Consider the following 26,756-nt stretch of genomic DNA (forward strand, 5'->3'; position numbering starts at 1 on the left):
TCTCCATATTGCCTAAATTCATTATATAGTGAGCATTTTTATTTTTATGATTGGGAAAAGTAACACTTTTTTTTTTTTAAAGAACCCATACATATACTTAAAATGAACACCAGTACATGTTCAGTACCTACAACTCAAAAACTCCAAAAACCAATATCAACAATATGGAAGTGGCATGTTTTCTTTCACTTTCAAAGAAATATCAATGTATACTGTACAAGGAGCATCTTTCTATAGCCATCAGGAAGTGCCACACTCTATTAATAAAAAGCAATGTTTTCAAAAAGAAAAGCACACCTTTTTTTTTTTTTTTTCTGTAGTAAAAAGGGGAAAAAAACCTAGAAGAAACAAATTTCTTCAAGTCCTCTGGTCTCCTAAGAGACTCCCTGTTAGGATAAAGTTTAAAAATGTTCTTTGTTTTTACTTTTTTCCTCCCAAGCTAAAAGCCAAGTGCATCCACATCAGTAATGTGCGCTACACAATTCTTTCATTTATTTACGCAGCAAACTTAATTTTAGAGACACTGAGTGAAATATCAAAACTAGCCACAAATCGCATGTCTCCACCTTTTCACCCTATTCTGTTTTATTCACAGGCTTTATAGCTACCCGGAATAAACTTCTTTGGATTTTTGTCATCGTATTTTCCTTCAAGAATGTAAGCTCCATGAGGACAGGAATTATGTCTTGCTCACCAAATTATGTCTTGCTCAACCAAGAACAGTAAATGGTATCTTGTCGGCCTCAAGAAGTATTTGTTAAATACTGTAGAGATAAGGAGGGCAGGAGAAGGGTACAAATCTACACAAGACAATAAAACAGGAACTAGAAGAAAAAAAGAAAACCATACTGAAATGTAGACACTAAGAATGACTCAAAGCTATAACAACCAGATCGGAGGTTTAGTGGACATTTTTCAAGGTGGACAGGTGCTTCACACCTATCAGAGCGCACTGAACACTTCCAGGAAGAAGAAAATCCACAGGAAGATCTCCAGGTAGCTGTGAGCAGCTCCAGTGGAATCGATCATCACCGTAACAGAAATGTGGTCCATGCCGAGAGAAAAAAACAATACACCATACATCTTGGCCCAGATGAAAAAAATCACACGAATCCCAGTACAATCAGTACAAGCAACCTGATATGTAAGGAACAGCCTTCTTTCCCCCTGGCTTTTCAATAGCCTGCAACCCCTTCACTGGTCACTTTTCCTACCCAAGGACCCTCGCTCCTCACCCCATCCTGTATAAGGGAAGAGGGGATGGAGGGAAGCGTCTGAGAACTAGCTTTCTTCACCCCTCCCAAGCACAGTCCCCTCCAAAACACAAATACCTCCCACTCCTGCCTTTCCCCGAGGCCCAGACCCTAGCCGCGAGCCCCTCCGGCTGCCCCTCACTCACGTGTAGATGATGGCCATGAAATGCATCAGCCACAGCACCAAGAAGAGGACGAACCCGAACACGGCCATTCCCTCCAGGGCCAGGTCCAGCAGCGCCATCCCCCGGCCCGCCGGCCCGGCCCGGCCCGCTCCGGCTGCCGCCGCGGACAGCGCTCCGGCCGGAGGAGGACAGGGTGGGCGCCCGGTGCGGGGGCGCGGGAAGCGAGAGGAAGGTGGGGAGAGGAAGGGGCGGAGGGGGGTGGGGACGGAAGGGGCGGGCAGTGCCTGCGCGCCCCCGCCCGCGGGCACTCGCCCGCGCGCTGTCCTCGGCGCGCTCGCGGCTGCGGGCGCTGCGGTGGGCGGGCTCCGTGATCTGGGCTGCCGCTGCCCGTGGCTCTGATTCGTGTGTCCAGACCTTTGCGGCCGCTGGCCGGACCCTGCGCACCGCCGCCGCCCTGCCTCCCCGCTGCCCTGCTTCCTCGCCGCTGGGCTCCGGGCGGTGCAGCTCCGCCGTCCTGCTCCGCCGCCGCGGCTCCGCGCACTAATCGAAACCAGCGGATCGCGCCCCGACTCCTCGGCGGTGCTCGCCCCGCCCCCGCCCCCGCCCTCCGGAACCGCGGCTCCCGCCCCTCGGAGGGGCGGTGCACCCTCTCCTCCCCGCCTACCCCGCCGCTCGCGCGCCCGCTGCGTCGCCGGCGCGAGCGCGCCCCTGGGCGGCTTGTGCTGGACTCGCGCCGGGCTTTCCCCAGGCTGCTCTGTCCAGATGCCGCCCACCTAGCCTCCAAGGCGCCGGGAGCGGGCTGCCTTACAGCTTGAGCTGTGCTAGTTCCTTGGCGGCGGCGGTGACTCGGGAACCGGGTGCCGGGTTCGGAGGCTGCTCCTCCTCTCTCCGGCTCTGCAGTCCCGTGGTTCCCCCAGAAAAAAGACACGGTTAGCTTCCCGACCTTGTCTCGAAATTCATCTCAACGCCGCGTCTGCAGCCTCCCCACCCGGCGTCGCTCCGAGCGGCTAGGCCCTCCTCCAGCCGTGTTCAAGGACCCGAGGGTTTCCCCTAGACTACCCCACCACCACCGCGCGTCACCCCCTGCGCTTAATGCTTAGGAATTTTGGTTCCAAACGAACCCAAGAATTAAATCTCCGTGTGCCTCACAGATCTTTAAGCATCTTAGGGACATTATGTAATAAAATTCTCAAACTCAAAATGTACAGAATTAGGTTGAAATTGAAATCTCGCAGGACTGCACTGTTGCGGACGGTAGCCACAAGAGGTTAAGTGAGCGCTTGAAATGCAGCTGGTTCGAAAGCGGTTGTGCTGTTAGTGTTGACAATACACCGTGCATGTAGATCATCTGGTTAATAAATCTTATATCGATTACACGCTGAAATGGTAAGTTTGGGATATATTGCGTTAAGTTAGTTTCACTTTTTAAAAAACGTTTTTTAAAAAAACGTGACTAGCTACTAGAAAAATTTTATTGAACATGTGGATTGCATTGCTTTAGAATGGAAAAAAGAGTTACTTCAGAAAATAACGTAACTTAGTGTTTATCCTAAGTCCAGGGAGGTGCTAGTAATAAATGTTTCCGTTTATTTCTTTAGCCTAGATGAGTTTATATTGTTTTCGATTGTTCTACATTTAAACAGTGTTTATTATTTCAAGTGATTTCCTTTTAAATAATCCATGACCTCCCTTGAGAGGTTTTAGAATTGAATTCAGTTTCGAAAAGTAGTTATTTATTTCATTATTACTACTTATTGTAGTTACTAGTGATAGAGCTACTGCAATCTTTGATTAAATGATAAACTACAGTTTTTTACAGATTTACTAAAAATAGTAAATCTGTGTTGAGAACCAATGCTGAATGCTCGATGCCCTTTGTTCTTCTAGTGTAAAGAGAGACCAGTGCTTAGAAATTAAATTTTTATTGTTGAGAGCTACTGGTTGATAAAGTTATAGCAGAATAAAATCCTAACATTGAAATAACTACAAATAGAAATTTTAGCCTGTAATCCCAGCGCCTGGAGAGGCGGAGGAAGGAGGATTGCAATTCAAAGCCAGCCTCAGAAGTTTAGCCAGGCCCTAAGCAATTTAGCAAGACCCTGTCTCTAAAATAAAAGATAAAAAGGACTGGGAATGTGGCTCAGTGGCTAAGCACCCCTGGGTTCAATTCCCGGTAACCCCCCCCCCCCCAATTTAAAATGTCATTATTGTAGTTAATCGGGTCTAAGACACTTTTTTTAAAAAAATGTATTTTAACATTTCTGAAATGCGAATGCATCTCACAGTCAATGGCATCTTACAAAAAATAGGATATTTTCCCCCTTTCTAATGTGCATCTTAGTGATATATATAATAATTTTGCATCTTATAATTCATGTCATCTTTGATTTGGTGAACTCCATCAGTTGCTCCGTTTAAACATTTTGTTACATTCTGCATTTTTCCAAAATGTTTTCCGCAGACTTAAAACAGAGTTGAACAATAACACAGAAAGTGAAGCCAAAGAAAGTTGTAAGTAGACGTGCTTAAGAGTTAACCAGAATTGCTGTAATGGAGTGTAATCAGCTAGAGATCAGCTTTATCATACTTGACCCTAGTTAAATTAAGTCTGCCCAAACCTGGTTTTTAAACAACAGCTTTAGAATAATAATCCTAATATTCTGTAGATTATGTACTTTCCAAAGCCTAAATTTCCTCCATGTAGTGTGGCAGCAAAGACCCTGATTGCTAATCTCCCGTGGGACAGTTAACTTTTTAAAAATATGTTTGTTTGTTTGTTTGTTTAAAGGGGCTTCCATTCCAGAAAAACAATTCCATCAAGTTCAGCACTTCTGACTTTATCCAGTGGTGATTCAGTAACATTTGATATATATTAGATTGATGTATATTATAGAGCAAACAAAACCCAAGTTCAACTCTTAATGACCATAGGTAGTTTATCAAACCTTAATGAGAAAATAATTCAAAATGTCTGGTTCAAACCAAGTGGTTGAAGAACATTTTTGGCTTGAACCAAACCCAAACCAAAATAATTTAATTATAACCAATTCTAAATTGTAACTGAAATGAAACTGTATTGGTTTAATATCCCAGAAAAGAGAACACAGGTTCTGGGAGAACACAGGTACATAAGTTATTTCAGAGAAACAAAACAATTTAACCTGCCATTTGATATGTAGTTACATTTTGCCCAAAGTGCCTATATCATGTTATATTTTTTAAAGGTTATCCCATTTTGGATAACTAGGATTCTTGATTTGGGATGTGTCTAAGAAAAATATCATCTGTGATAAGATTTCTAGAAAAAGCCAATATGAAAAGTTTATACATACCATATGATTTCAACTATATGACTCTCTGGAAAAAAAAAAAGCAAAAATATGGAGATAGTAAAAAATTAGCAGTTGCCAAGGGGTAGAAGGGAAGGGAGAATAAGCAGAGCACAGAGGATTTGGGGGTAGTAAAATTATTTTATGTGAGTCTATGATGGTGGATACATGCCATACAGTTGTCAGACCCCCAGAAAGTACACCAAGAGTGAATCCTAATATAAACCATGAACTTTAGGTGATAATGATACATTGATGTAGGTTTATCAATTGTAACAAATATAACACTTGAATAGGCCATGTTGATAGAGGAGGCTGTGGGAGAGGGAGGTATATATATGGAAATGCTGTAATTTCTAGTCAGTTTTGCGGGGAACCTTAAATCTACTCTTAAAAAAAATTATTTTAAATCATAGTGGCCCTTGCCTGTAATCCCAGTGGCTCAGGAGGCTGAGGCAGGAGGACTGCAAGTTTAAGGCCAGCCTCAGCTATTTAGCAAGGCTGTAAGCAACTTGGTAAAACCCTGTCTCAAAATAAAAAATAAAAAAGGCTGGGGATGTAGCTCAGTGGTAAAGGGCCCCTAGGTTCAATCCCCAGGACAAAACAAAAGGGGGGTATTTTTTTTTAAATTAGTGTACACTTATATACATTATATAAATAATATTTATCATATTTAAATATTTAACTTGATATTGTGTGTGTGTGTGTGTGTGTGTGTGTGTAAGTGCTGCAAGTGTCTGAATAAACAAGATAAACTAGTTTACCATGAGATCCCAGGGCTTTGCACCTTGTAGACACTCAAATATTTGGTAAATGCTTGAATAAATAAACTAATCTACATTGACAAAAATCAATGGGAAAAAATTTCACCTTGTAAACATTTTAAAAGTTTTTCTTTGTGAAAAAATAACCATTAACCACCATATTCCCTCCTTTAGCTTACAAAATTAAGTCACAGAGATAGAATAGAAGTAACTGTATAGGAGCTGGGGACTCTAGGTTCCATCCTCAGCAAAATAAAGTAACTAGGCATCTGTTCACTTAAACTCAGCCTGAAGACCTACAACAAAGCTCCTGCTCTATCTGACAGAGTCAGTAGCAGTGTTCATTTCAATATTGGACATATTTTCCATCTTTGTTATTATTATAAGAAACTTTCATATAAACATTTTAGAAATCACAGTTCAGTTTCTTACATTTAATCTGTTGTTTTAAAAAGGTAGGCGTGTTGTAAAACTTCAGCCCTATAAAAACATTTTAAACCAAGGTAAAAAAAGGTGATTCCCCAAAAGTGAGTAAATTTGAAGTTTCAAAAACAAAATGAGAATCAATTGCAAAGAGAAACAATGATTCTTGTCTTGCATTATTTTCTAGGCATGTTTGGAATCAGTAGAAAAATACCTTATCTATGTATCAGCTCAGGTGATTAACTTACATTGGTTTGTGGTCCATGAAGTAGTATCTTTGTAAAAACCTTCAGATCCAAAGATAAGTTACTACCCTGATCACCCTTCAGATGCTACAAAAGTTCCAGGCAGGTTGTTGGTTCAGGGCCTTATCTTGTTGATAAACACTTGGTGCTGTGTGTTTACATTTGTGGGCGTGGTCCTGGGCAGAGCCTGCAGGTCACTGCAGTTCACATCATCCTAGGCTGCTTTCCCAACTCTTATCCAAATGTTCCATTGAAATCTATTTTACCACATACTCATTTTTCTTTTAAAATGTCATATTTGAGGGCTAGGGATATAGCTCATTGTTAGTATTTGTCTAGCCCTGGGTCCAATCCCTAGCACCACCAAAAATTTTTTTAAAATCAGATTTGATTTCATTTTACCCCACAGTTTACTAGGTTGACACATTTATGTTCTTTCTTAAAGGAATCTAAATTTAAAAGATTTCCAAATATGACCCACATAAATATCAACTACTTTTTTAAAGATCTTTTTAGATAGATGGATAGTTATGCCTCAGTCCAGTTTATTTAGTACAGTTCAGAATGTTAGAATTGTCACCTTGGTTGTGTGTGTGTGTATGCGTGTGTGTGTGTGTGTGTGTGTGTGTATGCGTGTGTGTGCGCGTGCGCGCTTTGTGGGGGCTGTTAGGAAAACAAATAGTAAACTTATTGTGGAGAGAGAAAGAGACAGGGGTGGGAGAGAAATATTTATTAAATATAAGAAAAATTACTATGTGCCAGCAAATTAAAAAATATATTAACAGTCATGAAATGTATAATTAGAAGCTCAAAAGATTAAGTAAACTACCCAGTTGATATATCGATGGAGTTTGGACCCAGGTCTGTCAGACTTCGAAGTTAATGGCATATAAGTAAACATGACAGTGTAGAGTTAATTTAAACAATATACAGTAGATGTTCATCCTCAAAGTTCCATTTGCAAAGTAATGCTGTTTAGCATTTGTTAGTTTGGTAAGCAATGTTATATATAAGTTAGTGTCACTATCTGAGAATTAGGAAACTATATATTTAAATTTTTTTTTCAGCTAAGATGCACTGTTAATTTAAACATCTTGTTCTTTCCTTTTATCGCATCATTTACTTCAATTAAAAGGAATTTCATGAAATATATTATCATTTTAAAATAATTCATCTAAGAGAATAAGCAACAAATGGAAGAATTTTACAAAAGGATTTTTTTCACAATTTTTTTCATAAAATAATTTAAGAAAATACCAATAAAGCTGTTTTTCATTACAATATTTCAAAGAATTACCAATAATATGGTTAAAATGTAAATTTAACTTTTACTAAAGAACAGAGCTGTTAAGGTAAACTAGACTTCCTGAGTTTAGAATTTCTACAAAATATCTTCTATTTTAAGAATGTTTTGTTTTAGGATACCATGCAGATGCTTCGTTAAGCACATACTCCTTGAAGGGCAGACTGGCTGGGTTTAAATCCCAGCCCTGTGGTGGGCTTCATCTATAATCTCAGCTGCTCAGGAGACAGAGGCAAGAGAATCCCTCAAGTTCAAGAGTTCAAAGCCAGAATTTTATATATATATATATATATATATATATATATATATATATATGCGCAATATAGTGAGATCTTATCCCCAAACACTGAAGCTCAGTTTCACTGCTTACTAGTTACATGACAGAGCAAACCACTTAACCTCTTACCCCAGTGTTCTTGTCTATAAAATGAGTTGTTAACATATGTAAAAAATAATAGCCCAGGCTCATGTATATTCTATGAATTTCATTATTATTTCTTAATAAAGAAGATTCACTCATTTGGCCTCATCTCAATCACTCACTTTTGTTTTCTTGAATTCTTCCTTTACTATTTCTACCTGTTTTTAAAAGTTGGCTATATGTGCTGGGGTTGTAGCTCAGTGGTAGAGCACTTGCCTAGCATGTGTGAGGCACTGGGTTGGATTCTCAGCACTCCATATAAATAAATAAATAGGGGCTGGGGATGTGGCTCTAGCGGTAGCACGCTTGCCTGGCATGCCTGCGGCCCAGGTTCGATCCTCAGCACCACATACAGACAAAGATGTTGTGTCCGCCGATCTCTCTCTCTCCCTCTCTCTCTTTAAAAAATAAATAAATAAATAAATAAATAAATAAAATAAAGGTCCATCCACAACTAGAAAAAAATATTGAAAAAAAAGTTAACTATAGTTCTAAGGATATTTTTTAGCAAATCAGTTTCTCCATGATAGAAACATAGAGTACTTCATAACTCTTGTTTATTACACAGGCAGAATGTCCTATAGATTTCTTCCATTTGATAATATACCTGATTTGGTCAATCAGAAACAAATGCAATTAGATGACAATTGATTGAAACAGGAGAAATATAATTAAACAGTAAGGAACAAACAAATAGACTTTTATTCCATGGGAAAACTAAATTTCAGGCCTGAAATTATACTACACAACTGAAGTATAAGATTAGAAAGGTATACAAGTACTTTAAAACACACACACACACACGTATATATGTTGTAGATGGACACAATGCCTTTATTTTATGTATTTATTTTTATGTGGTACTGAGGATTGAACCCAGTGCCTCATACGTGCAAGGCAAGCGTTCTACCACTGAGCTATAACCCCAGCACTACAGGGACTTTTTGACATACAAGAAACAGTGATATCAAATAGATGTTAAAATTATTTTGGGTAATAAATGCCTTAGGAAATACTAAAAATAAAATATATCAGAATCAACACAAGGCAAAGTTTTCAGAGTCAAGTTTATACAAACTCTTTTCTAGTCCAGAATTAGCAGAAACCAATTAATAATATTTATATGAATGGTACCAAACAATGAATTTGTGAAGAATAGAGCCCTCTCTCAAGTCTCGTGATTTTAGGGTTCAAAAATCATGTCTGGAGGGGGGATAGTATAGGATAGGAAAGGTAGCAGAATACAACAGTTACTAGTATGGCATTATGTAAAAATGTGGATGTGTAACTGATATGATTTTGCAATCTGTGTTTGGGGTAAAAATGGGAGTTCATAACTCACTTGAAGCTTATGTATGAAATATGATACGTCAAGAGCTTTGTAATGTTTTGAACAACCAATAAAAAAAATCATGTCTGAGGGCTGGGAATATATCTCAGTTGGTAGAATGCTTGCCTCACATGCACAAGGCCCTGTGTTCAATTCCCAGCACCGCCAAAAAAAAAAAAAAAAAAAAGCCACAAAAAAATCATATCTGATTATTTTAAGCCTTGTGGTTATGCATTGTAGTATCATCTCCAACATGAAAAAGCATGCAACAATTCATTTTGCAATTCAAAGAAACAGGAACAATTATCAGGGCCTTGTGGATCATGTAAGTTCATTAAACTCAATTGCTCATCTGAACAATTTGGGATCATTTAGACTTGGGAGCCTTCTTTAATGGTCAATCACTATACAATAAAAAATATTGAGTAAAATTATTTAAACATTCTATTCAGATGATGAAGCAAAATAAATGAATGGACTTCTTATCTAGTTATTTCTTTTCCTTTATTCCTTGACCAAAAAAATATTAAAATGTATTACATTTTAGGCACACAGTGTTCTCATGCTTTGTGTACAAGTTAAAAATGATATAGTCCCTCCCCCCCAAAAAAAACAAAAAAAGTTCACAGTCTGCTGTGGAGGATAAATAAAAACATTATTGTAATGCAATGAGTGTTAATATAGAGGTATGGATGAGGAGAATTGTTTTGGCTTTGGGAATGATTGCTTTTATTTTGAAAAGTCTAGAAAGACTTTATGGAGAAGTTCACCTATGTCCCAGGAAAAAAAAAAAAAAAAAAAAAAACTTAAGATTTCCAGGCAGAGAGAGTGAAAGCAGATGTCTCCTGTGGTTACTTTTTGAATCTAAGTAACTTAAATAACTGAAGAATTCAGGGAGCCTGTTGGGAGCCAGACAGAAAACAGTCTGAATGGACACAATTTGAGAAACAGTTGACCTTGGTTAACGTTAACTACTAAGTTAATTGATATGTAGCTATAAACCCAGTTAGAGGGAACATGACCATATAAATTATTTATCTAAAACAGGATACTTTTGAGAAAGAAAGGGGCACTATTAACAATTGGGCTAGCAGAACTATTGTAAACTGAGACTGTCCCAGGCAAGCTAGTCATACAGTCACAGTCTATTTAAAGGACACAGGAGTCAGGCATGGCTCACCCGGGCTCTTGCTCCATTTTCTTGGGTAGTCTTGCCTCCCTCCTTCTCTATATATTAGCTTTGTCTTTCACCTGACTTGCTCATGGTTTAAAATGGCCACCAACAATTACACGTACTTCACAGTTTTCGCTTCATATTCAGGAAGAGAGAATGTGTTAGTTATTCTCAAGTATCTAATAAAAATCTTAATTTTCTTTTTTACAAATTTCATACCCTTGAATATCATTTGCTAATTAGCTTAGTCTATGGCAAGCAAGTTTAGAATGGTCAAATTAGGATCAATTGAAGCATGGCTGTAATAGATGAGGGATAAATAGCATTAGAGAGGAAACCACCAGGCCCACAACACTGAGTTTATCCAAAACAATGGAGAACTTGTAGGACATCTTAAATACAAAGATCTCAGGTAACCACTTTTGACCTTTGTATTTTGTTTTTAAAACAACAGCTTGCTAGGTGTGGTGGTGCATATCTATAATCCAGTGATTTGGAAGGCTGAGAAAGGATTGCAAGTTTAAGGCCAGCCTCAGCAATTTAGTGAAGCCCTAAGCAATTTAGCAAGACCCTGTCTCAAAATTTTAAAAAAAGCTGGGGATGTAGCTCAGGCCCGGGTTCAATCCTCAGTACCAAAAAGCTAATTAATTAATTAATTAATTAAAAAATAAACCATCTTTATTGAGATAGTTACACAGCATGAAATTCACTCTTTTAAAGTATATAATTCAGTGACTTTTAGTTTATTCAGAGTTCTGCAACCATTACCACCTATGTTACCCAGCTTTTGTCACTGTAACCAAAATACTTGAAAGCAAACTTAAAATGGGGGAAGTTTATTTGGAGCTCACAGTTTTGGAGACCCCAATCCATGGTTGGTTGATTCCTTTGCTCTGGGCCAGAGAGAGGAAGAACATCATGGAAGAAAGGCATGGTAGAGGAAAGGTGCTCACTGCATGGCAACCAGGAAGGAGAGAGACAGAGACAGAGGAAGGGGCCAGAGACAGAGTCCAAGGCCATCTAAGGCCATGCCACTTGGATGGCCAGGCCCCAGCTTCCTCCAACTAGGTCTACTTTCCTAGTAGTCCATTCAGGTATTAATGAATTATTCCAGCAAGTAGATTAATCCACTAGTGTAGTCAGAATATGAATCATTTCCTAAAAGCCCCACCTCTAATGCTTGCTGTATGCTTTCTCTCTGTGAGCTTTTGGAAACATTCTAGTTCCAAACCATAATATCACCTAATTTCAGAACATTTTCAATCCTGCAAAAAGAAACCCCACACCCCAAAGCAGTCATTTCTCATTCCCATTACACCCAGGCCCTGGAAACCACTAATTTAATTTATCTTTATAGAGATTTGCCTATCTTGGAAAATTCATAGAAATGGAATTATATAATAGGTAACTTTGTGACTTTTGTGACATTCTTTCACAGTATAATGTTTTTAAGGTCATTCATTCTGAAACATGTTATCAGTACGTTATTTCTTTTTATAGTCAAATAATATTCCATTGTATGGAAATACCACATTTGGTGTCCATTCATCAGTTGACTTGAATTTGGATGGTTTCCATTCTTTGGCTATTGCAGATAATGCTATGATGAATGCAGGTTTTGTGTAGACATGCATTTTTATATTTCTTTGTAATATAGCTAGGAGTTCTGGGTTGTATGGTAACTTTATAACCTTTTAAGGAACTGCCAGACTCTAGTTCTAAAGTGGCTCTACCACTCTACAATACCAGCAGCAGTATATGTCAGTTCTCATTTCTCCCCATCCTCACCAAAGTTTGTTATAGTCATTGTAGTAAGTGTGATATGGTATCTCACTGTGGTATTGATTTCATTTACTTAGTGGCTGATAACATGGATCATATTTATATGTGTTTATTTGCATTTGTATATTTTTTGGTAAAATGTCTATTAAAATCCCTTGTTGAATTTCCAGGGCATTTTTATCTTTTCATTATTGAGTTGTAAGAGTTCTTTATGTAATCTAGATACAAGTTCCCTAACAATTATATGGTTTGTAAATACTGTCTCCTATCTGTGGGTTGACTTTTCCCTTTCTTGATTCTATCATGGGAAGCACAAAGCTTTTTGTATTGATAGTCCAATTTATCTATTTTTTTCTTTTGTCACTTGTGCTTTAGTGTCATATCCAAGAAATCATTGCCTAATTCAAGATCACAAGTTTCACACTTATGTTTTCTTCTAAGAACTTTGTAATTTTAGCTGCTATATTTAGGTCTTTGTTTCAGTTTCAGTTGGCTTTTACATACAGAGTTAGATAGGGGTCCAACTTCATTCTTTTGAATGTGGATATCTGATTTTTCCCTAGCACTATTCTTTCCCTACTGAATGATCTTGGCACCCTTGTCAAAAATCAGTTGAATATAGATCTAAAAGTTTATTTTTGGACTTGAAATTCTACCTCATTGATTTATATATCTATCTTTACACCAGTACCACATGATCTTGATTTTTGTCAACTTGTAATAAGTTGAAATTAGGAAGTAATAGTACTCCAACTTTGTTCTTGTTTTTCAAGATCATTTTGATTCTTCAATGTCTCTCACATTTCAGTATGAATTTTAGGGTCAGCTTGTCAATTTCTGCAAAACTGCTGGGTTTTGTTGTTGTTGTTGTTGTTGTTGTTTGTTTGTTTCGTTTTGTTTTACAGTGGTTGCATTGAATCTGTAGATCAATTTGGTTAGTAGTGTATCTTAATAATATTAGATTTGACCCATGATTGTAAAGACTTATCTCCAGCTTTGGCATTCTATTAGACAGTTTCCATCACTGACAAAATACCTGAAAAAATCAACTTGGAGGAGGAAAGATTTACTTTGACTCACAGTTTCAGTCAAGGGTCAGCTCTTTCCATTGTTTCTGGGCCTGTGGTGAAGCAGTGTATCATGGTGGAAGGCCGTGGTAGGTCAAAGCTACTCACCTCTTGACTTCCAAGGAAACAGAGCGGGAGAAAGAGAGCCAGAGAGAAAGGGAGAGGAGGGAGCTAGGGAGAAGAAATACCCTTCCAGGGCATGCCCTCAGTGGCCTGCTTTCTCCAATTAAGCCCCTTCTCCTACTCTTTTCTCTACCTCCCAATGTCATCAGCTAGAAAACAACCAATGATTGGTCCATTGATGAGGTCAGAGTTTTCATGATCCAACTGCCTCCCAAGAGCCCTACCTCTGAACACTGCTGCACTGGAGACCAAGCCCTTAGCTTGTGCCTTTGGGGGACATTTCATATCCAAGCCATAAAGTGTTTTCATACTGGCTAGAGTTTATTGGAAATTCTGTTTAACTAAGTTCTAGGTGTAGAAAAATAGTGGGTAAAAACAGTTCAAAATAGTTTAAATAAAAATAGTTTAAACAAATCCCACTATTATGTATAACTATAATACACCAATAAAACTTGGAAGTTATCGTCAATTAAGTTTAAAATATACTGTTTATTTTTCTTTTTCTCAGCCCGTTAGCCTCACTATTTATACTCTAAGGGTAAATAAGCCTTTAGAAAGTTATTCTAAGGGTTAAAAATGATGATGGTAATGATTTGTCCAAATCCATCATGCTAAAGGAAGAGGAATGAATTCTTATATAATCTAGAATGCTCGCATATAGATCAGTTATTTTTACCAAATTTCTTTTATGTGCACATTAGGCATAATTAATAAGTTGTTAAGCAATTTTCTATTTAGGTTGCCTATTTCCACAGTTGTGGTCCATAGGGAGGCAATCTTATTCCCCACAGCTCAAAGCAGAGCCCCATCATTAGGCCTTGTATTTATTCCTTTATAAGTTATTTTATAATGAGGTAGATCAAATAGATTAAAGTGAACTGTGTGATGAACTGTATGACCATTTGACAGGGCAGTGAAAGAGGAGGGGTATTACAAATAATCCATAGAGTTGGCAACTAGAGGTTTTTGGGTGCCTTACTGACATATTAATGAAGCACAGGGGAGTAAAATAATTTACCCAAGTTCAAACATAATAAATAGATATGAGGCTTGGATTTTTAAAAATTTGTGAATTGATAACATCATAGCAAAGAGGGTCTTATTTTAACAACTTGAACTCTCTTCTGGGAGAGTTTTGAAATTCACTTTGGCTCTTCAATCCTCATTATTGCTGCTCCAGGCCAAAGGTTCTCAGACTTCAATATGCATGGGGGGAATCTGCTGGGGACCTTCACAAATATAGATTCCAGTTCCATGGGTCTGGGGTGGAGCCTGAGATTCTACATTTTTATTAGACACCCAAGCAATGTCTAAGCTGGTCTATAAATCTTACTCCAAGAATTGAGGATCTAGCCACCTGTATTATCAACATCTGGATTAACAGTAAGATGTTTCTAAATGGTCTGCCTTCCAGGTGATCAGGAGAATTTTGCAAAATGTTTTTTTTCCTGTTTATTTGGGATTTTTGGTTTTGTTTTACTTTCTCAAAGTTGCTCCCAGTGTCCCCTCATTCCTATTCTTATGTTTCTCTTTCCATACTCCATCATCCAATCTTTCTGTATCTATGGCATGTTGGCATTATAAAAAGAATGTCTTTTTCTTTTTTCCATGCTGGGGATTGAACATAGGCCCTCACACATGTTAAACAGGTACTCTACCACTGTTATATCCTTAGCTCCTAAAATTTGAACTTTATGTTAATTTGGGATATTTTACTGGCCACTTAGCATATGTGGAATAGTGATCAATGTCCTAATGTAAGGCTGACAAGGAAAGAAAAACTTTCACTAGCATTTACAAACTCCTTGATTTATTCCTTGATCTGTAGCACTAACTAGCCTTTGCTTGTACATACATTTAACAATGAAACTGGATTCTTACCAGAGGACTATAAAATGTACAGGCAAGAAAGAGATAGCAAATAACCTTACATTCTAAAGAAACAAAAAGCTAGTCATTGCAATATGTTCGGCAATTCACAATTGTACAAAGACAGTCTGTTATTAAATCACTAGGCAAAAATGAATGAAAGGTAAATTTGAAAAATTTATGCCTTTCTTTGATTTGCATTTGAATTACTACATGACTAATGTTAATGAAGCTTCTGTTCCATACTGAATCAAATTATACCCTAGAATTTATTGAACATCCTTTTTTGGCTCCCAGTGTTGGAACACCCAACAGACTGACTAAGCCCATTTGTTTATTTATTACTTCAACAAATATTTATTGAGAATCTGTTATGTCATAGGTACTGTTTTGAGTGATGAGGAAATAGCAGTAAATAATACTAAGTTCCTATTCTCATCTCATATTCCAATGGAGCAGGTAGGCAATGAAAAATAAATACCTAGGATAGTGTGAAAGAAAGAATAGAGAGCAAACCTAGATTCTGTAGTGATAAGTAGGGTTTTCTGTAGAAATGACTTTTGAGCCAAGACCTGAACAAAGTGAGGGACAGAAGTCTGAGTAGACCCCTCTCAAAAATAGGTAATAAGTGCAAAATATATTGAATTGCAAAAGAAGTTAATTATATTGGAATATCATTTTACCCACAATTCACTAAATTAGTATGTATGGGTATAGATATACATTCACACACACTAGCACACATATTACCCAAATAGAACATTTTATCCAATGAAATAAAGACAATCATTAGATTGTTTAATCAAAAGACTAAACAAAACCAGAAGTCATAAAATGATATATTTAAATTTTTTTTTGTACTAGGGATTGAACCCAAGGACATTCAACCACTAAGCCACATCCCCACATTCCCAGCCTTTTTATTTTTTATTTTGAGACAGGGTCTCATTAAGTTTCTTAGGGTCTGGCTAAGTTGCTGAGGCTGGCTTTGAACTTGTGATCCTCCTGCCTCAGCCTCTCAAGTCACTGAGTTTATAGATTTGTGCCACTGCGACCAGCTTAAATGTATGTTAAAAATTTTATTTTAACTCAAAATCTTTTATTTGGATTTGAATTTATTGATTAATCTCATGTTCTGTTTCTTGCATCAACTAGGCATAAAATGCATTTTCTAAGCCCCCCATTTAAAATGAGACTTTAATTTTTGAAACATTATTTATGATTTGTTAAGTAGAATGAAGAAACCTGAACAATTAAATAGCTTGAAAATAACCTCAACACAAACTCATTTTTGACTTTTTAGTTTTCCTCCAAAAATTTTTAGTTGCTTCTCTCACAGCTAAAGAAAATTTTTAAAAAATCACATTTATTAAGTTTTTCCAAAAAATTTTTTAATAAATACTGACCTTTTTGCACTAATTTTGATCAATTTATGTACAATTTATTAAATTACTTGAATATAATAATAACAATTGATACAAAAAGATTCCGAATAAACACAACAGACTTGGAAGCATGAAACTCACCCAGTAGAAGTGGACTTGTGGATGCTGTAGTCTTTCATTGTGTGTATTCCAGAGAAAGTGAACAGTGGTGGTTAATCTTATGAGTCAGCTAAGTGGAGGTTTGCTTTAGAAAGCATCTATTTTGAGTAAAGGTATATGTTTGTGTGTGTATGTGTTTGTATATGCAGAGAAACTTTCTGGCTGGATATTCAGGAAATTGCAAACTATGGTTGCTTCTAAGGAGGCTGACCAAAGTCTGACTCAGCAAAGAGAATTACTTCACATTGTATACTCACATACTGTTTGAATTTTTTTTCCATGTGTACATTTATTTTTCATTTAAAATGTTTTTAGAAATTATCTATATTCTATTACAGATTGCTGCTTTTGTTAGTTAGACATTCTTTCTACTCCTTCCCCTGGTAGGACACCCTGAAACTCTTTCCCCATCCCATTCATTCTGTCATCCCCTGTGGAGAGTGACTGGTGCAGGGAAGAACATATGATATAGGTCAATTATGACTAGGCCAATCAGATTCTTTCCTGTGATTTTTTTCCTAATTAAAGCATCTTTCTGGTGAAGAAGCAAGTCCCAAAATAACATAACTCCCACTATCATAACCAAAAAAAAAGTTCAGATAATCTATAAAACATGTCTTCTTGAACCTATCATCACATAAGCCCAAAAGGAAACTGAATAAATTTAATTCCCATAGTGACAAACTCCTTCAAGGGGAGATGAAACACAAACTCTTCCACCTTTGGCAGATATTAGAGAAAGAGGTTGCTGCCATAAAAACAAATAAGAAGAATTTATCTAAAATGTTAATTCTTAAAGGACGAATGTGAACTAGTATATCATTTTGGAATGGCTAGATATTGGAGGAATTTGTACTCACTGGCAAAACCTATTCTATGACCTCCTTTGATTACTCACAAGAAAGATGAGTACAGAGCAGGATACTTATGAGAGCCCTCTTACGTGTTCCAGGCATGAAGAAGATAATTAGCTACTATTAGGGAACAGGTACAAAAATCTAACCTAGTTTCCTAGATCTTTCTCTCAAAGGAATAAAAAGTCTTAAGCCATTGGGAAGGGATAGTAATTTGTGGAGAGTGGTGATTTGGACCAGAGTCTTCTACTGCCTCAGAGCTGTGGCTGCACTTTTCCCTGGGAACATTCTGTGCAAAGGTGTAGGACAAGATTTCCAAGGAGCTATAGCAGTGCCCTGCCTGAGGAAGATCCATGCAGAGATGCAGAGTGTTTCATGCAAAGGCATGGAACAATAACAGTCTTAACCTTGAGCTCAGACAGCAGCTGCCAGGGATACAGAATTCTGAGCATAGCAAGATAACCACAAGATCTTGCATGTGCTGCAAACTTCAAGCCTGTCTGCTTTACAAAAATTTTCCCACAAATAATCTTTTGATGATAAAACCTATATAATAAATGTGCTGTAATAGCTCTGGGTCACTGTTCCTCCATCAGAGGTCATAGTCCCACCTGGTCCAGCTTTTTCTTTGTAAATGCTTAGGTGTCTTTCTTAATCTGTATCGCCCCTCACTGGTTTCTAGGGTTTGGCCACACAGGTTGCGGCAGTAATTCTTTTTCTTTAATTTTATTTTTAATTGGAAAATGCTAATTGTATATATTTATGGAGTACAATGTGAGGTTTGATATATGTTTACATTGTGAAATGATTACATCAAGCTGATTAACATATACATCACCTAACATATTTATGTTTTACGGCAAAAACATTTAAAATCTACTTTTCTTAGCAATTTTGAAATATAATTATTTACTACAGTGGCCATTCTGTGAAATAGGTCTCTAAAACTTATTCCTTCTATCTAACTGAAAGTTTGTACCCTTTGATCAACATTGGTTTTTTTCCCATCTACCTACCTCCCCCAGCCTCTGATAACCACCAGGGCCAAGAAAAATACCATTGCCACTGGGAGAGGAGTAGAAGAAAATCATCTTACCAATAAGACAAAGGCAAAGACCTATTGCTGAGGGGGAAGGGATAGAAGCAAAAATTCTTTGCCCTTGAGGAAGGAAGAGAAAACTTCCTATGGGCTTATTATTGTTCATTGAAATGAGGTTGAGGTCTGCTACCCTTAAGAAAGCACCAAAAAATTCCCTCATTCCCAAGACCAACCATAGATACAAGGTAGAGTTTAACTGGCATGGGAACTCAAGGCAGAAATAGGAAGAAGAGACAGGAATGTGAAAGAACTAAAACTCTGAGCACAAGAGCTTAGGGCCTGGCTGAAATGGAAGCTGGATCAGAACAACAGAGAATGCTGCTTGCTCCTATGAACCTAGTGTCAAGTAACAAGCAACAGCAATCTACCTCTTAGGGAAGTACAATAGCGTAAAGAGAGACCCTCTCTGGGCATAGGCTGTACCACTTGCATAAGGTAATAGCAACAAACTGCCGGAGGAATATGAAGACTGTGGTTCAGCAAAGATACTAGAAAAAACAACAAAATCCAAACTCAGCTCAATTCAAGACTAGGTTGACTCAATTCTCCATAATATTAGCCTGACAGAAGAAGAGCTATACCCACTTTTTGGCACATGTACCATCAACTCATTCCTGGCATATGTACCATTAACTCATTCTTTTCTATGCACAGTGACTAGCATTAAATTTTAAAAAAATGTGGATTACATGGAAATCAAGAAATTAAACTATCCATTACCCAGAAGTAAAACACTCAACAAAACCAGACACAGAGATTACATAGATCAGATGAAACTATCATGTAGGGACTTTAAAACAACAGGAATAATTATTCAAGAATCTAGTGAAAAATGGTACACAACATGCATGGACAGATGGTAGATTTCATTAGAGAAATGGAAACACTAAGAAGAAAATGAAGAATTCCTTTAATGGTTCCAGCAGCAGACTGAATACAGCTAAGGAAAGAATTGGTTAATAGAAGACATGTCTGCAGAAATTGTCCAAACTGAAACATTGAAGGGGAGGGGGAGAAAAATACAGAAGAGAGTATCTTAGAATTGTAATATCAAAAGCTTAATATAGGGGCTGGGGATGTGGCTCAAGCGGTAGCGCACTCGCCTGGCATACGTGAGGCCCGGGTTCGATCCTCAGCACCACATACAAAACAAAGATGTTGTGCCCGCCGAAAACTAAAAAATAAATATTGAAATTCTTTCTCTCTCTAAAAAAAAAAAAAAAGCTTAATATATGTGTAATTAGAGTACCAGAAGAAGAGAGAACAAGGCAGAAGAAATATTTGAAGAGATAATGGCCAATAGTTTTCTGATAACAAGACATAGATCCACAAATCCCAGAAAAACCACAATCAGGCCAATAAAACCCTTTATAAGTCCTGGTAACTTCATAGTCAAACTTCTGAAAATGAATGGGTAAAGAGAAAAATCTTGAAAGTAGCAAGAGGAAACAAATTGCATTCAGAGTGTTAAAGATGAGAATTACAAGAAAAAAATTTAATTAGAAAAAAATTACAGCATATTTATCATTAAAAACTATGAAAACCAAAGACAACGAAACATCATGTTTAAAAAGAAAAGTAATAGAAATAGAACAAAACAAAAAAACAAGAGTGTAAGTCTAGAATCCTACATCCAGCCAAAATATCTTTCAAAACTAAAGGCTAAAGACTTTTTCTCAAGAAAAAGGATGAAAGTGTTACTGCTGTTTACCGGTGATGAGTTCTTGCTTCCCCAATGCTGAAGTATAACACCAGAGAAGCAAGGCAAGGTTAGAGTGGAAAATAGAAGCTTTATATTAAAGGACAGCAGAAAAGACTTCTTCCCGGAGGAAAAAGGGGACCCAAGAGGTGGAATCCATGGAAGGGGGAGGTCTTCCCTCTTTTATAGCTAAGGTCTTCTTTCAGCTTTCCCTGCATTCCTGTCGCCTGCGTTTCTGTCCTTTGTTCTGTTATCTTGCAGTGATGAAATGTAAGTGGGAAGGCCCAAAAGGTGAGGGACAGATGGGCCTGAGGAATAATCTGGGCAGGAAGGGCCTGGGGCTGTGGCTTTTGATTAGCACCTTTTGCTAAGAGGTTTGCTGAGAGCTGCTTCATTAACATTTCCTTAGGATGGGCTCTGGGCCTTGGGAACATTAACCTTTCAATTTCCCCAAGTGCTGCTCTGCTTTCCTGGGCTCCATTCTCCATTTGTTTACCTAACTACACTAACTACCTATCTTTAACTCTGGCTTCAAAAGGATTTATTGCCAGAAGTTCTATGGATTAAGAAATGTTACAGGAAGTTCACCAGATGGAAAAAATATGATACCAGATGAAAATCTGGACCTACACAAAGAAATGAGTATCAGAAATGATAACAATTATGATAAATACAATATTTTATTCTTGTTTTTAATAACTTTTTTTTAAAAAACAATAAGACCATTAGTCCACAACTGCTGTTCATTTTCACTGGAGAGGCTTAAGAGAATAGAATCAATAAAGAGTAAATAAACAGAGATGACAGATGGAGAGGGACTGTGTATGACAACATTCAATTGCTTTGCTCCAGTGACCCTGAAAAGACAAACGTCATCTCTTTCCCATGATTTTGTTATGGGAGCTCATAAATTCTTTTTCTGCTTGAGCTAGAACAGGTCATATTTCTGTCACTTATTTATTTATTTATTTTTGGTACCAGGGAGCACTTAACCACTGAGCCACATCCCTTTTACATGTTTTATTTAGACAGGGTCTCGCTGAGTTGCATAGGGCCTTGCTAAATTGCTGAGGCTGGCTTTGAACTTGCAATCCTCCTTCCTCAGCCTCCCAAGTCACTGGCATTTCAGCATGCACCACTGAGCCTAGCTTTCCTATATATTTGTGTTTTTTTTTTTTTAAGAGAGAGTGAGAGAGGAGAGAGAGAGAGAGAGAGAGAGAGAGAGAGAGAGAGAGAGAGAGAGAGAGAGAGAGAGAATTTTCAATATTTATTTCTAGTTCTCGGCAGACACAACATCTTTGTTGGTATGTGGTGCTGAGGATCGAACCCGGGCCGCACGCATGCCAGGTGAGCGCGCTACCGCTTGAGCCACATCCCCAGCCCTTTCCTATATATTTGTAGCAAGGTGACTCTGGGTAAGACTGGACACCAAGATTTTTTAATATTCAATAAAAAAAGGATTGAAAAGGAACAAAGATAAGTTTTACAAAGACTCAGAGATGACTGATGTTGAAACTATTAGACTACCAGACTTCACCTAAACTGAACACTGACTTCCAAAATATAAACATTTTTTAAAGAGGTAGGGATTACAGACTTTGTGCACTGTGTCTTATTGGTTCCAAAGAACCAGATCATGCCTATGATTCCCTCCAGGCAATCCACTGACAATTGTCCACTGACATTTATGTTAGGAAAATGGTGTCCTTTTTTCAGTTAAATATAGAAGACATAGGGCTAGGGATATAGCTCAGTGGTAGAGCAGTTACCTAGCAAAGCATGAGGCTCTGGGTTCAATCCCTAGTACGTCCACCAAAATAATAATAATAATAAAGACAAGGAAGACTTACATAGTTTTTAACAATGAAATTGGAGGGAAAATGGCCCTTCTTTCTGAGGCTAGAGGGTCAGTTTGGCCTTGACTTTGAGATGTGGGATGACCAGGAATAATTCCAGTGGTAGAGCAAATTAACCCTCCAGACACAGAGGCAGTACTGAACCAAGCTTGAAGTTAGTCCTGTCAGGAAAAAAAGGCCTCAGGACAGATTTGGGTTTGTAACAATGGTTATAAGTTGTTCTCATTATTGCACAACCTTTCCACAATTCCTGAACCTTAGTCCTGTGCCATTAAAAGTCACAGACTCATCTCTGAGCTGTGGTAAATTACACAATTTCCAAAGTGTGTTCTGCACTTTAGAAAAGTGTTCCTTACTTTGAGGGTCTCCTGGTGATACCAGGTGTGATTTCCAAGAAAGTACCCTGTATACAGTGGCTCAGCTATTTAATAAGAGTTGTAGCACAGGGTGCAGTGTGGAAAGTTTAGGAGGGGACCACAAGGAAGATCATAATAAGCCTGTTCCTGAGCACTCTGGAGCCTGCTCAGTGATTATGAAGACTATGCTTCCTTTCAATGGATGCCCCTGAAAGCAGAACTTATAACTGCGATTTGGAGGCAGGAATCTTATTTGAGAGATGATCCAAGGGAGCAGGTAGAGTGAAACAGAGCAGGCTTATCTGTACAATGGGGTAAAATTTGATTTAAAATAATGTGGGCTATTTTTTTTCTCTCTCTCTCTTTTGCTCAGATCATTCTCCCCACTATCCAAGAGCAGGAAGAGATTTTTACACACACACACACACACACACACACACACACACACACACACACAAATTACTTAGATTTGAGCTTTTGAGGAGTCCTTTATAAATTTATAGCAGAGACAATTATCTTGACAATTACGGTTTTCAACTTCATAAGCTTGATGCTTAAGATAAAAAAAAAGTATAAAAAATTGGCCTTAAAAAACAAAGGCAAAGCTCAGGGATTCATGGTAGAATTTTACCATAAAACTTCTATATCATTGGGCTGGGGATGTGGCTCAAGCGGTAGCGCGCTCGCCTGGCATGCGTGCGGCCCGGGTTGGATCCTCAGCACCACATACAAAACAAAGATGTTGTGTCCGCCGATAACTAAAAATTAAATATTAAAATTCTCTCTCTCTCTCTCCCCCTCTCTCACTCTCTCTTTAAAAACAAAACAAACAAAAAACTTCTATATCAATGTGGGATCAATAAGGATAAATTTAAGAGCTGTTGGACTGATTAGCAGAGAAGGAAGGGGATGTGACTAGACCTCAGATATTGAGTTCCTGGGAAGTTTCCTAAGAGTACCTGTTGGAGGTACAATGTTGGTGGTGGAGTAAAAGAAGGCTCAGGGCAGGAAACCCCTGATAGGGTTAAGGATATCCCTGAAGAACCCAGAAAATGCAAATCCCATAAGGAAACCAAGAGTCCTGTGTGGGATGTAAGAGGCAGTTGAATGGGAAGATGAGCCTGAGGGTAGTCAGCCCCACCTTGATCCTGCCCTCTTCAATGCATACTGGAGAAACTAGGTAAAAGGTCTTGAGTACTCAAAGGTGTTGCACAAGGAAGTCCTGAGTTAGGTCACTATTCTAAAAAGGGCTTGGAATTAGTGGAAATGGGTGTAGGGTAGATGAATGACCCCCCTCCCAGGTCATCCCTCTTTCTCAGGTCAACCCATATCCAATGGCTGATATGGAGATATGAAGACCCAGCCCTCTCACCCCAACTTGGATAATTCTAATGGTTTTCCCAGTTTCAGATAGAAACAAAATGGCAGCTTAGGCCTTTGTTGAGACTATATCACAGTGTAACTTCTTCCTCTGTTCAGTTTACCTTCTTCCCCTTCCCTTCACAGATGAAACATGCAAGAGGACTCTGAGAAATCTCTGCATGCTCATCTCCGTCTAAGTCTGCTTCCTGGGGAATCCATTTGGCAATAGTCTTTCAAGCTGCTATGAGTATGAAAGACTTCATAAATCAGATGAAGGGTTTGGACTTTATTTTGAGGACAATGTGGAGTCATTGAAGGGTTTTAAGTAGGAGGTGGAGGGATCAGTTTGGGGTATTAGATCACCTGGATACAGCATGAAGAGTGGACTCAAAAGGGCCTGATTGGAGGCAGGATCACCACATGTATGGCTACTGTATCACCCAGGCAAGAGAGAAGTGGCATGGATTTGTAGCTGTGACAATGGAGATGGAGATAAGCTGACAGATTCTCAAAATATTTAGGAGGTTCAATCAAAAGTACTGTTAGGTGGGTTTGAGGTGGCTGAGGGAACAAAGCACCAGGCAACCCGTGCGTGAAAGTGAAGTGGCACCCCCTTTCTCCACAGAAAAGTCTTAACTGTGCCTCTCCAGAAATCTTCACCCAGACTGATTTTAGGACTGTCAGCAAAAGGCTCTCTGCAAAAGAGTCCATTGTAGATAAACTTCCTATTTTCGTGTTGCCCTGTTTTAATTGGCCACTGGCCAAGAAGATACCAGCACTCCAGGTACTGGAACCCTTACTAGTTTTTCACAAACATATCCAGTATAATACTTTGAAGAAATGTGCAAACAAGGCCTCTGGCCTTGAGCTGGGGCTTCACAGAGATGTCTATGTTTTTAAGATAAGTTACAATTGGGCTCCATGGTAACAGCTGGCAGTGGGAGGAAAGAAAGGGGAGAAGAAGCTCTCCCCTTCTCAGATATTGTCTTTGAAGGTTAACTTGCCCAGAATAGTGAAAAAAAAAAAAAAAACAACTGCTTTTATGTGACCTTCTGCAGACTGTGAACTTCTGAGCCCTTCCCCTTACATGCTGGGTATAAAATTTTGAAACTCCCTGGACTCGGGGTTCAGGGGATTGATTACAGCAAAAGCTGTGCCCTCTGAACCTGGCTGCAGCCAAATAAAGCCTTTTTCTGCTATCTTCGGTGCCTTGCCTCCTCTGTCCCTACAACAAAAGACCAACCAATCAGGGGCCGACAGACAAGCAGTGATGGTGCCTCATAACCACCTGTCAATCAGCGAGGTCTCCTGACCAATCCTAGAAGGACATGGATCTCAGCAAGATCCCTCAATGAACTCCAGGAGGATAAGGGACCCTAAAAACCTCCCTTTCCTGTCTCAAGCCCTCCCTTCCTGCCCTAAGCCCAATAAAATTCCAATCTGGCTGAGCCTGGGCCCCATTCTCCTGGACCCGCTCTCTTGGACTGGAGGGTCTCACCGGGGAGTGAATCTCAATAAAGCCTTGTTCAGCTGCTTTTAATCTGCCTCCTTTTGGTCACCAGTGCCTGACCTTACAAGTACTAACTGATTATATGTAGGAGTGACAGAGAAGAGTCAGAGATGATGTTCAGGTTTCTGAATTGGGCAACTAGTGATGCCATCATTGACTCCAATCCAAATCACAGCTCTTAAAAAGGGAAGGAGGATACTTCCTACTTGTACGGTGTCTGAGCCCAATAATTTTCTAGGTCTGTATGTGACAACTTTTCCTACTCATTCCTGATAAGAGGTGTAGCCAGAGTTCCTCCTTCTACTGATCCCTGCAACTAGCAGAGAAAAGTGGGAAAACTGAGTCCTACTATTTAAAGCCTCCAAAACATACACATAATTTTTTATGCCAAGAAAAGAAAGCTAATTCAACATATGGGGAAATAGAAAAGAAACAATATAGTATAGAAGTTATAAGCATACATTCTGGAGTTAGTCTGTCTGAATCCAAAGCTTGGTTTTATCATTATGACTTATGTCAATTTGGGCAGTTTAGTAATTTCTCTCTGCCTTAGTTTCCTCCTTATCTGTGAAGTATGGGTAATCCCAAAGGATTGTTATAAATCTTAATTAACACAAGTAAAATTCTTAAAACCATGTCTGCCATTTAGTAATCACTTTAATAAATGCTATTATTTCACTACAATGTAAATGCTATGAAGATAGAGATTTGTCCTTTCTCTTTTTCCCTTGATGTTCAGAATAGTGACTAACTAAGGCCATATAATAAATATTTGCTAGATGAATGAAATACTTGGGAGGAGAGTACTAGTTGCCTACCTCAATATGTATTCTCCCTTCACTCCTTAGAAACAGAATCCAGATTTTTGTCTGGGCATCTTACCACCTGGAATTGTTTTCCAGCTCTCCTTGAAGCTAATTTTGGTCAGTAAAATGTAAATTTTTAAATTTAAAATCTGAAATTTAAAAAAAATATATTTATTTTTTAGTTGGAGTTGGACACAATACCTTTATTTTATTTATTTATTTATATGTGGTGCTGAGGATTGAATCCAGGGCCTCATAGGTGGTAGGTGAACACTCTACCACTGAGCCACAATCCCAGCCCCTAAACTGAAAATTTTTAGTGGAACTTTCATAAAGGCCATTGTAAAGAAAGTTGTCTCATCCCTTAATTACCCTTAATTGCCCTTATGCATTTTTCCTTCTTCTGGCTAAGCTAAGACAGCTAAGAAAAAAATGCCTGGAGCTGTGGCTGCCATCTTGAAC

At 38.4% G+C, this 26,756-nt stretch overlaps 1 protein-coding gene and 1 long non-coding RNA gene across 2 annotated transcripts in view; one reads left to right on the forward strand and one right to left on the reverse strand.

Moving 5' to 3' along the window:
- The window catches only part of UGCG (UDP-glucose ceramide glucosyltransferase), a 37,767-nt gene extending 35,724 nt beyond the window's left edge, over nucleotides 1–2,043 (reverse strand). The window contains exon 1 of the mRNA XM_081281648.1: nucleotides 1,400–2,043. Coding sequence (XP_081137774.1) covers nucleotides 1,400–1,497 — 98 coding nt within the window. The 5' untranslated portion in view covers nucleotides 1,498–2,043. The remainder of the gene's footprint in view (nucleotides 1–1,399) is intronic.
- Nucleotides 2,044–2,535: 492 nt separating this feature from the next.
- Nucleotides 2,536–25,397, forward strand: LOC308642663. Its single transcript, XR_014020603.1, has 3 exons — nucleotides 2,536–2,764; nucleotides 3,840–3,889; nucleotides 24,123–25,397. It is a non-coding gene; the product is annotated as an uncharacterized lncRNA (long non-coding RNA).
- Nucleotides 25,398–26,756: the final 1,359 nt, after the last annotated feature.

The sequence above is a fragment of the Spermophilus citellus genome (assembly GCF_964194105.1).
Source record: "Spermophilus citellus genome assembly, chromosome: 2".
In the NCBI taxonomy this organism is placed as follows: domain Eukaryota; kingdom Metazoa; phylum Chordata; class Mammalia; order Rodentia; family Sciuridae; genus Spermophilus; species Spermophilus citellus.